Source organism: Ylistrum balloti, unplaced genomic scaffold, assembly GCF_031769215.1.
Source record: "Ylistrum balloti isolate Yb309-2 unplaced genomic scaffold, AGI_CSIRO_Ybal_v1 Utg371528, whole genome shotgun sequence".
NCBI classification, from domain to species: domain Eukaryota; kingdom Metazoa; phylum Mollusca; class Bivalvia; order Pectinida; family Pectinidae; genus Ylistrum; species Ylistrum balloti.
The window spans coordinates 161,477-174,481 of NW_026782788.1; the positions used below are offsets into that span (position 1 = coordinate 161,477).

Sequence of the window (13,005 nt, forward strand, 5' to 3'; positions counted from 1 at the left end):
TCAGGAAAAAAAGTCTGTGAATTGATCCTCCAACACCTGAACAGGAAGAGTATTTCATCAGTAGGTGTTTTTCTTGGTCTGGTATGTTTAATTGCCTTTTAGAGGAACGCCTGATGAATATACCTTATCAATGAGAAAATCCATAACACATGTGGGAAGTATGTCCCTGAGTCTGGCCAGAACCTGCAAGTATATGATAATCAGACATGTTAGATTAAATGCATCCTCAACAGTTTGACATTAATAAGCTGTCACAATTTAACAAAATGTGCCATAAGATGTGTAAAACATTTAACTCTCGTTGCAATATGATTTGTCTCCGATTATCAGTCTGAACGTTTTGATTTGTCACAAGTTATCTGTCTGAGTGGTATGATTTGTCACAAGTTATCTGTCTGAGTGGTATGATTTGTCACAAGTTATCTGTCTGAGTGGTATGATTTGTCACAAGTTATCTATCTCACTTATGATTTGTTACAAGTTATCTGTCTGAGTGGTATGATTTGTCACAAGTTATCTGTCTGAGTGGTATGATTTGTCACAAGTCATCTGTCTCACTTATGATTTGTCACAAGTTATCTGTCTGACTGGTATGATTTGTCACAAGTTATCTGTCTGAGTGGTATGATTTGTCACAAGTTATCTGTCTCACTTATGATTTGTCACAAGTGATCTGTCTGAGCGTATGATTTGTCACAAGTGATCTGTCTGAGCGTATGATTTGTCACAAGTGATCTGTCTGAGCGTATGGTTTGTCACAAGTGATCTGTCTGAGCGTATGGTTTGTCACAAGTGATCTGTCTGAGCGTATGGTTTGTCACAAGTGATCTGTCTGAGCGTATGATTTGTCACAAGTGATCTGTCTGAGCGTATGATTTGTCACAAGTGATCTGTCTGAGCGTATGGTTTGTCACAAGTGATCTGTCTGAGCGTATGGTTTGTCACAAGTGATCTGTCTGAGCGTATGGTTTGTCACAAGTGATCTGTCTGAGCGTATGATTTGTCACAAGTGATCTGTTTGAGCGTATGGTTTGTCACAAGTGATCTGTCTGAGCGTATGATTTGTCACAAGTGATCTGTCTGAGCGTATGGTTTGTCACAAGTGATCTGTCTGAGCGTATGATTTGTCACAAGTGATCTGTCTGAGTGTATGGTTTGTCACAATTTAACTATCTTTGTCATAAGATGCATTAGATTTTATATATTCTTGGTGTAAGATGTGGTAATTTAAGTCTCAGTGCAATAAGGTATGTCACAATCTGTCACCAATTTAACCATAATGCTTCTCTTTATTGCAAATGATCATAACCTTCCCATTTGACCCCAACTATAAGTTGTAATGGAGGAAGTCTCTTGTTAATCACATTTGCCTACCTATCATAGGTCTCAATGCACATGTCCGTTATAAAAAAACAGTTATGTTGATTTTAATTAATTTAAACTGGTGGTTACCTCACTCAACATCATACTGGATGCTTACCGCATGCTATCCTAGACAAAAGGACAACACAGGACACTCACTACATGCTATCCTAGACAACAAGGACAACACAGGACACTCACTACATGCTATCCTAGACAACACAGGACACTCACTACATGCTATCCTAGACAACAAGGACAACCGGACACTTGGGGCATGCTATCCTAGACAAAAGGACAACACAGGACACTCACTACATGCTATCCTAGACAACAAGGACAACCGGACACTTGCGGCATGCTATCCTAGACAAAAGGACAACACAGGACACTCACTACATGCTATCCTAGACAACAAGGACAACACAGGACACTTGCGGCATGCTATCCTAGACAAAAGGACAACACAGGACACTCACTACATGCTATCCTAGACAACAAGGACAACACAGGACACTTGCGGCATGCTATCCTAGACAAAAGGACAACACAGGACACTCACTACATGCTATCCTAGACAATTTAGGACACTCACTACATGCTATCCTAGACAACAAGGACAACTGGACACTTGCGGCATGCTATCCTAGACAAAAGGACAACACAGGACACTCACTACATGCTATCCTAGACAACAAGGACAACACAGGACACTTGCGGCATGCTATCCTAGACAAAAGGACAACACAGGACGCTCACTACATGCTATCCTAGACAACAAGGACAACACAGGACACTCACTACATGCTATCCTAGACAACAAGGACAACTGGACACTTGGGGCATGCTATCCTAGACAAAAGGACAACACAGGACACTCACTACATGCTATCCTAGACAACAAGGACAACACAGAACGCTTGCCTCATGCTATCCTAGAAAACACAGGACGCTTGCCTCATGCCATCCTTGCCACATGCTATCCTAGACAACAAGGACAACACAGAACGCTTGCCTCATGCTATCCTAGAAAACACAGGACGCTTGCCTCATGCCATCCTTGCCACATGCTATCCTAAACAACAAGGACGACACAGGACGCTCCATTGTCTTCGCTACCGAGACTAACCACACCTCGCCTGAGGTTGTAAAGTCGAGTGCTCCATTAAGAGACATCTGACGAGACAATAGTAAAAATCTTCTCCTCATGATAAGCTACGATATGGAAACTGTTATCATTCTTGCTCCCGGTACTCGGTCATCCCTCCATTGTTCTTTTCCTATATTTCTGTGTTTTCGTTTCAACGGCTGTTAATTTTCGTCTGATAACATGTACAGCTACATACAGCAGTGGTATATTCCCTCACTTAGATACAAGTTTGGTGTTATTTACTCTGTGAGACATCATCCTTGTCCATCACGCTGTAACAAAGCCCAGTAAATTCCCTTTGCCCGTCCGACGCAATACTTACACAGTAGACATCAATTAGTCCATTACCGCCCCCAATTAAGTATCGAGTTTGAGGGCGACTGTTGAGGAGGGCGTCAACCATAGCATCGATGACAGGGTCCAGACTGGGTGCACTGGTAGACGATACGTTGGTGGCGTTAGTGTACTGTGTCTCTAGGTAAGCCTTACCGTACGTCTCTCTCGTCTCCTGTGGTGCCTCTTCCCACATAATATCAAAGTCACGCCGCATTATCCGTAACTACCGAATACATTTTATTACAATGATTAACGTCATGTGAAAATTCGGTTATCTCAAACCACCAACCCATGATTGGTTTAAAATATACAGACTTCGTTTTTTTTTTTTTTTTTAATTGATTTTCACATCAACCACCACCATTTTCATATTGCTATCTGTGTATGCTTACGCATTGAATGTACGTTTACTTGTTTAGCTTACAGAAGCTTCATTCAGCATCCCCGTTGCTCCTCCGAAATTCCCGGGCTCTATAAGTGAAACTTTGACGCCAAACTTTATCATTTCAAGGCGGAGAGCATCTGAGAAATTCTCTCCACCGAACTTGGTGATCCCGTAAACCGAATGAGAAGGCATCGGAAGACGGCCTTGGACGCTTGTCACGTTCACAAATCGGCCTGGCAAAGGAAAAGAGTGTTATTTATATATCTTTATAATTAAGCCTATCCATACACTATCATATCAATATCGCATATTGATTCTTATATCATTTCAACAGAAAAAGGTACAAGGCTGTCTTTGAATCCTGATGTCCTGATGAAAGCAGGGGGCTTGTGGTTTGCTTGGGAATCCTGCCTGATAATTAAGCACGTATATATATGATAAATTCCTAGGTGTTATAAGGTTTCAGATGCATTTTCGTTTCAGAAACACCAAGACACATGGGTTGCAGAACTTACCTTCAGACTTACGGATGAGAGGCAGAAATGCCTTGGTCACTCTGACCATGCCCAGTATATTGACCTCGAGAATTCTTCTGTACATTTCCATCGTACAGAACTCTACGTCCCCAATGTGATTTACCCCCGCGTTGTTCACTAATCCCCACACGCCTACAAGGTAGTTTTAGCAAATTCTTACAACTGTTATAAACATAGTGCAAAAACACTGTTTTATTATACATTATTATGTTGTTACAATTTTTAATGTGTAACACACACACACACACACACAGAGAGAGAGAGAGAGAGAGAGAGAGAGAGAGAGAGAGAGAGAGAGAGAGAGAGAATATAAATTATACGCATTTATTCCAGGAAGAATTGCAACCTCCATGGAGTCTGCTGTCAGACTGTTATATAAACAAGCCTGAGTTATATATAACGTTGGCGCTTGTAATAAGTTTAATGTAACAATACAAGTTTGATACATCTATAAGTTTTGTAGAATTATTGCTTTGTACATCGCATGTTTGTCCATTTCCCGCCAAAAAATCATGATACGATAAGGCAATGAAAACATACCACATTTCGTTTTGGTGCTGTGAGCAGACACATAATCCAGAGCTTTGCTGACGCTGTCGTCACTAGTGACATCGAGCTGTATAACATGTAATCGTTTTGACGCATGTTTACGCAAGTCCGATGTTCCCCGGAGACAACCAGCATACACTGTAAATCCCAGCCTGTCCAGTTTCCTGGCTAGAGTGTAGCCAATCCCTGAAACACAAGAACACTGTAAATCCCAGTCTGTCCAGTTTCCTGGCTAGAGTGTAGCCAATCCCTGAAACACAAGAACACTGTAAATCCCAGTCTGTCCAGTTTCCTGACTAGAGTGTAGCCAATCCCTGAAACACAAGATTAAGGTAAAATCACACACACTGTAAATCCCAGTCTGTCCAGTTTCCTGACTAGAGTGTAGCCAATCCCTGAAACACAAGATTAAGGTAAAATCACACACACTGTAAATCCCAGTCTGTCCAGTTTCTTGACTAGAGTGTAGCCAATCCCTGAAACACAAGAACACTGTAAATCCCAGTCTGTCCAGTTTCCTGGCTAGAGTGTAGCCAATCCCTGAAACAGAAGATTAAGGTAAAATCACACACACTGTAAATCCCAGTCTGTCCAGTTTCCTGACTAGAGTGTAGCCAATCCCTGAAACACAACAACACTGTAAATCCCAGTCTGTCCAGTTTCCTGACTAGAGTGTAGCCAATCCCTGAAACACAAGATTAAGGTAAAATCACACACACTGTAAATCCCAGTCTGTCCAGTTTCCTGACTAGAGTGTAGCCAATCCCTGAAACACAAGATTAAGGTAAAATCACACACACTGTAAATCCCAGTCTGTCCAGTTTCTTGACTAGAGTGTAGCCAATCCCTGAAACACAAGAACACTGTAAATCCCAGTCTGTCCAGTTTCCTGGCTAGAGTGTAGCCAATCCCTGAAACAGAAGATTAAGGTAAAATCACACACACTGTAAATCCCAGTCTGTCCAGTTTCCTGACTAGAGTGTAGCCAATCCCTGAAACACAAGAACACTGTAAATCCCAGTCTGTCCAGTTTCCTGGCTAGAGTGTAGCCAATCCCTGAAACACAAGATTAAGGTAAAATCACACACACTGTAAATCCCAGTCTGTCCAGTTTCCTGACTAGAGTGTAGCCAATCCCTGAAACACAAGAACACTGTAAATCCCAGTCTGTCCAGTTTCCTGACTAGAGTGTAGCCAATCCCTGAAACACAAGAACACTGTAAATCCCAGTCTGTCCAGTTTCCTGACTAGAGTGTAGCCAATCCCTGAAACACAAGAACACTGTAAATCCCAGTCTGTCCAGTTTCCTGACTAGAGTGTAGCCAATCCCTGAAATACAAGAACACTGTAAATCCCAGTCTGTCCAGTTTCCTGACTAGAGTGTAGCCAATCCCTGAAATACAAGATTAAGGTAAAATCACACACACTGTAAATCCCAGTCTGTCCAGTTTCCTGACTAGAGTGTAGCCAATCCCTGAAATACAAGATTAAGGTAAAATCACACACACTGTAAATCCCACACAATCCCTGAAATACAAGATTAAGGTAAAATCACACACACTGTAAATCCCAGTCTGTCCAGTTTCCTGACTAGAGTGTAGCCAATCCCTGAAACAGAAGATTAAGGTAAAATCACACACACTGTAAATCCCAGTCTGTCCAGTTTCCTGACTAGAGTGTAGCCAATCCCTGAAATACAAGATTAAGGTAAAATCACACACACTGTAAATCCCAGTCTGTCCAGTTTCCTGACTAGAGTGTAGCCAATCCCTGAAACACAAGAACACTGTAAATCCCAGTCTGTCCAGTTTCCTGACTAGAGTGTAGCCAATCCCTGAAATACAAGAACACTGTAAATCCCAGTCTGTCCAGTTTCCTGACTAGAGTGTAGCCAATCCCTGAAATACAAGATTAAGGTAAAATCACACACACTGTAAATCCCAGTCTGTCCAGTTTCCTGACTAGAGTGTAGCCAATCCCTGAAACACAAGATTAAGGTAAAATCACACACACTGTAAATCCCAGTCTGTCCAGTTTCCTGACTAGAGTGTAGCCAATCCCTGAAATTCAAGATTAAGGTAAAATCACTCACACTGTAAATCCCAGTCTGTCCAGTTTCCTGACTAGAGTGTAGCCAATCCCTGTAAAATCACACACACTGTAAATCCCAAGTCCAGTTTCCTGACTAGAGGTAAAATCACACACACTGTAAATCCCAGTCTGTCCAGTTTCCTGACTAGAGTGTAGCCAATCCCTGAAACACAAGAACACTGTAAATCCCAGTCTGTCCAGTTTCCTGGCTAGAGTGTAGCCAATCCCTGAAACACAAGAACACTGTAAATCCCAGTCTGTCCAGTTTCCTGACTAGAGTGTAGCCAATCCCTGAAACACGAGATTAAGGTAAAATCACACACACTGTAAATCCCAGTCTGTCCAGTTTCCTGACTAGAGTGTAGCCAATCCCTGAAACACAAGAACACTGTAAATCCCAGTCTGTCCAGTTTCCTGACTAAAATGAACACACACACACTGTAAATCCCAAGTAAAATCACAACAGTAAATGTCCAGTTTCCTGACTAGAGTGTAGCCAATCCCTGAAACACAAGATTAAGGTAAAATCACACACACTGTAAATCCCAGTCTGTCCAGTTTCCTGACTAGAGTGTAGCCAATCCCTGAAACACGAGATTAAGGTAAAATCACACACACTGTAAATCCCAGTCTGTCCAGTTTCCTGACTAGAGTGTAGCGATCCCTGAAACACGAGATTAAGGTAAAATCACACACACTGTAAATCCCAGTCTGTCCAGTTTCCTGGCTAGAGTGTAGCCAATCCCTGAAACACAAGAACACTGTAAATCCCAGCCTGTCCAGTTTCCTGACTAGAGTGTAGCCAATCCCTGAAACAGAAGATTAAGGTAAAATCACACACACTGTAAATCCCAGTCTGTCCAGTTTCCTGACTAGAGTGTAGCCAATCCCTGAAACACAAGAACACTGTAAATCCCAGTCTGTCCAGTTTCCTGACTAGAGTGTAGCCAATCCCTGAAACAGAAGATTAAGGTAAAATCACACACACTGTAAATCCCAGTCTGTCCAGTTTCTTGACTAGAGTGTGGCCAATCCCTGAAACAAAAGTGTAAGGCCAGTACACTGTAAATCCCAGACTGTCCAGCCTCGAGGCGAGAGCGTGGCCAATCCATGTATCACTTCCTGTACAACAAATTTAAGATAAGTTTACCTGCATCACATTCTGTAATAAACGAAGTAAAGAGTGGTTTTTACCTATATCACACCTATTCGAAGTTTTACCTGTATCGTGCTCTGTAACTTACACACTGTTAGAGATTTTACCTGTAACGTGCTATGTAACTTATACACTGTTAGAGATTTTACCTGTATCGTGCTCTGTAACTTACACACTGTTAGAGATTTTACCTGTAACGTGCTATGTAACTTACACACTGTTAGAGATTTTACCTGTATCGTGCTATGTAACTTACACACTGTTAGAGATTTTACCTGTATCGTGCTCTGTAACTTACACGCTGTTAGAGATTTTACCTGTATCGTGCTCTGTAACTTACACACTGTTAGAGAATTTACCTGTATCGTGCTCTGTAACTTACACACTGTTAGAGATTTTACCTGTATCGTGCTCTGTAACTTACACACTGTTAGAGATTTTACCTGTAACGTGCTATGTAACTTACACACTGTTAGAGATTTTACCTGTATCGTGCTATGTAACTTACACGCTGTTAGAGATTTTACCTGTATCGTGCTCTGTAACTTACACGCTGTTAGAGAATTTACCTGTATCGTGCTCTGTAACTTACACACTGTTAGAGATTTTACCTGTATCGTGCTCTGTAACTTACACACTGTTAGAGATATTACCTGTATCGTGCTCTGTAACTTACACGCTGTTAGAGATTTTACCTGTAACGTGCTATGTAACTTACACGCTGTTAGAGATTTTACCTGTATCGTGCTCTGTAACTTACACACTGTTAGAGATATTACCTGTATCGTGCTCTGTAACTTACACACTGTTAGAGATTTTACCTGTAACGTGCTATGTAACTTACACACTGTTAGAGATTTTACCTGTATCGTGCTATGTAACTTACACACTGTTAGAGATTTTACCTGTATCGTGCTCTGTAACTTACACGCTGTTAGAGATTTTACCTGTATCGTGCTCTGTAACTTACACACTGTTAGAGAATTTACCTGTATCGTGCTCTGTAACTTACACACTGTTAGAGATTTTACCTGTATCGTGCTCTGTAACTTACACACTGTTAGAGATTTTACCTGTATCGTGCTCTGTATCTTACACACTGTTAGAGATTTTACCTGTAACGTGCTATGTAACTTACACACTGTTAGAGATTTTACCTGTATCGTGCTCTGTAACTTACACACTCTTAGAGATTTTACCTGTATCACAGCCTGTACTAAAGAATTTTGTTAGATAGCTTACCTGTATCACACCCTGTTATAAATACACCTGTGAGTGATTTTACCTGTATCACACCCTGTTATAAACACACCTGTGAGTGATTTTACCTTTATTACACCCTGTTTTAAACACACCTGTGAGTGATTTTACCTTTATTACACCCTGTTATAAACACACCTGTGAGTGATTTTACCTGTATCACACCCTGTTTCAAACACACCTGTGAGTGATTTTACCTGTATCACAGCCTTTAATAAACACACCTGTGAGTGATTTTACCTGTATCACACCCTGTTTTAAACACATCTGTGAGTGATTTTACCTTTATCACACCCTGTTATAAACACACCTGTGAGTGATTTTACCTGTATCACAGCCTTTAATAAACACACCTGTGAGTGATTTTACCTGTATCACACCCTGTTATAAACACACCTGTGAGTGATTTTACCTTTATTACACCCTGTTATAAACACACCTGTGAGTGATTTTACCTTTATTACACCCTGTTATAAACACACCTGTGAGTGATTTTACCTTTATTACACCCTGTTATAAACACACCTGTGAGTGATTTTCCCTTTATTACACCCTGTTATAAACACACCTGTGAGTGATTTTACCTTTATTACACCCTGTTATAAACACACCTGTGAGTGATTTTACCTTTATTACACCCTGTTATAAACACACCTGTGAGTGATTTTACCTTTATTACACCCTGTTATAAACACACCTGTGAGTGATTTTACCTGTATCACACCCTGTTTTAAATACACCTGTGAGTGATTTTACCTTTATTACACCCTGTTATAAACACACCTGTGAGTGATTTTACCTTTATTACACCCTGTTATAAACACACCTGTGAGTGATTTTACCTGTATCACAGCCTCTAATAAACACATCTGTGAGTGATTTTACCTGTATCACACCCTGTAATTAGTACGCCCTGGCCGTTGACATCAAGAAGCTGTTTTGTTTGTTTTTTTCTGATGCAGAAACAAGATGTAAGGACGAGGAGCAGAATTCCAAGCAGTAGTAGATAACTCCAGTATAGAACAACAGAGACAAGGATCAGTGTTGTAAAATAAGTCACGTCCAGGTATTGGATCCCAATTAAATCGGTGATGACACGAGGCATCTTAGAAAAGCAACAAAGAATACGATATGTTAACAAAATCACAAGTCAAATTAAACTTCCATAAAACCAAGTCAAATTAAACTTCCATAAAACCAAGGCAAATTATAAACAAATGAAAGATTTAACGGAGGCTCCGGAAAATTACATAATGTAAGACCAACGTGTCCCGTACTAAGAAGAGTGTTCTGCTTCAATGCCAACACTTGCCATGTAAATTCTGGTCAATCCGAACAAGTAATGTCACGTTCCCAAATGAGAACAAAGTAACCACGAAACCACATTATCGAACATCAAACTCGTCCAACTTTATATCGCACAGGAGAATAAATAACTCCCAATGAGTTTATCACAACTACCATAAACAAAATGATTTTACTAGATCTCTAATAAACATATTCACATGCTTATCACCAGGCCTACACAAACATGTATGTGGTTCCTGTACTACCGACACTTCAATTCCATATTATCTAATAATTAAAACGAGAAAACTTTATATTATACCTTTATGTTAAAGCTCTGGTCTCCTGTTCGATTCTAGAAGAGAGATGTGTGTGTACGATTAAAGTGTGTTACACGAAACGTGGCCAATTTTATCTCTAGCTGACCGTAAACGTGTGAAATGTAGTCATATCTCATCAAGTAAGGTAAATCCTAAACAATACGTTCTCTGGACAACACGGTAACCTTGTCCTTGTTACAAAGTCAAAACTGCACCTCTGAAAGCTTCTTAATGTTTGATATAGGTCCATCAACAGCCTTTTTTATATACCTACACGTGGTGTTTTGGATAAGCATACACTCATGCTATCAAATATCAAGGAAATATTACGTTCTTAACACTGAAAACAAGTAACGAATATTGCCAACATGATTATCTGCGTTGAAGAGTCCGAAAGTTGACCATGCACTTCGGAATGTCATGCGAATCGACACGTGTTGAGTGACTGCAGGAAAGTGCCGTGGAAAAAAGCACGTCGAACTTTGAACGTCCTCACGGGGATTAGTGGAGAAACCAACATGACAAGATTGCGTCGACATTGCACAATTGTATACAGTTTTGATGTCAACGTAAGATGGTTTACCACTTGAGGTGCATCTTGGTACAATTACAGCACTGTGTCTCATGTTTATATTTGACATTTAACCAGCTTAATCAACAAGATGGAGGGCACATGAAGTAATGGGTTTCATGTACTTGTTAGGTAAAATTTAGATATATTCTCGTCGTTTTAATTTATCCGCAACATAACTATATACATAATAACTTAACCCCCTCTTCCCTTGATAGCATGTTACAACAACATAGGGCCTGTACATACATTGCTTCATGCACTAAATTAAGTAGTAGATAAGGACTGGGTTTCACGTATTCAAAATAACGTATCTCCAACAGCATACACCTTAGACGTGTATAGTTTGTCATTAAATGCCTTGCATGGATCCATGAGAAAGTCTGTTGCTAACTCACAAAGAGTTAAGATGGTTTTCCATCACCGGTTTATGCACATTGTCAATGCTTTCCGGGCTAGTACCAGTTGACAGACGTCCCGACTAGGGGTCCTCTTCTAACCTCCTTTTCCTCGCTGGAATTCCCTCACTAATCCTTTGATAGCTGTGGAAGAAGAAAAAAACCCAGAAATTGCAGTGTCTTGCTCTTCAATCCGTTTTGTAGACTGACTCTCCAGAACGACTGGAAACTTTGTCACTGCTCTATACTCAATTATGTCCATTTTACCAACTCATTGCAGGTATGTCTCTCCAACAAAGTGATGGAAGTAACCAATGACAACCGGCAATATGATCCTACGTGAAAGAAGTTGCTAAGACAAGGATGAATATCAGATATGTTGCTTTTTACCATTCTACAGCAAAAATATGTGAGTGTTGTAAATGTGTTGATATCCTGATATATGGATTTAATGTCACAGTCGCTGAGTGGTCTCCAAAATTATCGACATGGAAATTATCTATATGTACAAATATACTCCAATTGACAATTAATTAATTAAATACAATTAAAACACTGACACGTTATTTGTGTGATACCGCGACGTTCTGGATTATCCCAGGACCCACGTCTAAGGCTGGATGGGATAGGCTTCATTACATATGGGCCTATAGTACACTCTGTTTTAGGCCAAGTTACAGCTATGATAATAACAGGTATTAACATTTTGTTTATGGGCGTGTGTAAGTAGACCTGAATTGGTATACAGTGTCAATGTTTTTTTACCTAAAAGACGGACGAACTTTCTGTCTCGTGGTGGTATAAGGACTGTATATGGAGGCACTCCCACCTGTTTCATGTGCATGTCACTAGACGAACCGTGCAACTTACTGCATTTAAACCATGCCTAAAAGGTAAGTATCTAAGGGAAATGGATTATAGCCAATCAGTTGGATTTATTTCTTTAATTTTCTCAAATGAGCCCACAGTGTTTTCGTAAGCTAAAAACAAACTTGGTTTAAAAAACTTGAGTAGATGGCATTCTCCCTAGTTATGATACTGGGTCCTCGTCCTTGACTATTTTAGATAACAAACTTGGTTAATGTCTGTATAGCAGAGAAGCATTTTCCTGTTTGAAGCAGATTCGCTTAATTCTCGTTTTTAAGAAAACGAATCCTTTGAGTACAACCATATGAGTATTCTGATGAATCTGTCTAGGGCCTTCGACTGCCTTTCTCGTAGACCGCTGTTGGTAGAAAAAACTGTGACTGGAAATTTCCGCGAACAGGTCCAGGGCCAAATGCCAGTGACTGGGAGCTGTTGACGAAGGGAATACCCCGGGGGTCAGTCTGTTAACAGTCTTAATAAGGATATCATTTCTAAAAAATGTAACATGTCACTTGAACAAGACACTAAGAACTTAGTAAATGGGTTTAACGGTAATGTGGTACCAGCGAATCTCGATAAATTTCTGTTTAGACAAGAAAATGAATCAAGTGATTCTTTCTCTCATCACTGGCAAGCACGAAATTAAATGTGAAAATTCTTTTAAGTGTGAGTGTTGACACGACCCTGATCTGAATTCTGATTTGCAGATGTAGGAAGTGTTTCCAAGCAACTTTGTA

At 40.3% G+C, this 13,005-nt stretch overlaps 1 protein-coding gene across 1 annotated transcript; it reads right to left on the reverse strand.

Annotated features, from left to right (window-relative positions):
- Window positions 1-87: 87 nt before the first annotated feature.
- LOC132562839 (D-beta-hydroxybutyrate dehydrogenase, mitochondrial-like) lies at window positions 88-9,930 on the reverse strand. The gene is made up of 6 exons (XM_060227613.1): window positions 9,711-9,930; window positions 4,310-4,504; window positions 3,749-3,901; window positions 3,273-3,466; window positions 2,835-3,071; window positions 88-183 (listed from the first exon to the last, which is right to left on the reverse strand). The coding sequence occupies exons 1-6, from the start codon at window positions 9,928-9,930 to the stop codon at window positions 88-90; spliced, it is 1,095 nt and encodes a 364-aa protein (XP_060083596.1).
- Between the last annotated feature and the right edge of the window lie 3,075 nt (window positions 9,931-13,005).

What these genes read in the sequence shown, in the direction of transcription:
- LOC132562839 (XM_060227613.1), bottom strand. Translation starts at nt 9,930, where the DNA reads ATGCCTCGTGTCATCACCGATTTAATTGGGATCCAATACCTGGACGTG. An exon ending in AATTACAGGGTGTGATACAG is followed by an intron (nt 4,505 to 9,710) that starts GTAAAATCACTC and finishes CTTGTGTTTCAG; the next exon opens with GGATTGGCTACACTCTAGCC. An exon ending in GGATGCTGAATGAAGCTTCT is followed by an intron (nt 3,072 to 3,272) that starts GTAAGCTAAACA and finishes TGTATTCGGTAG; the next exon opens with TTACGGATAATGCGGCGTGA.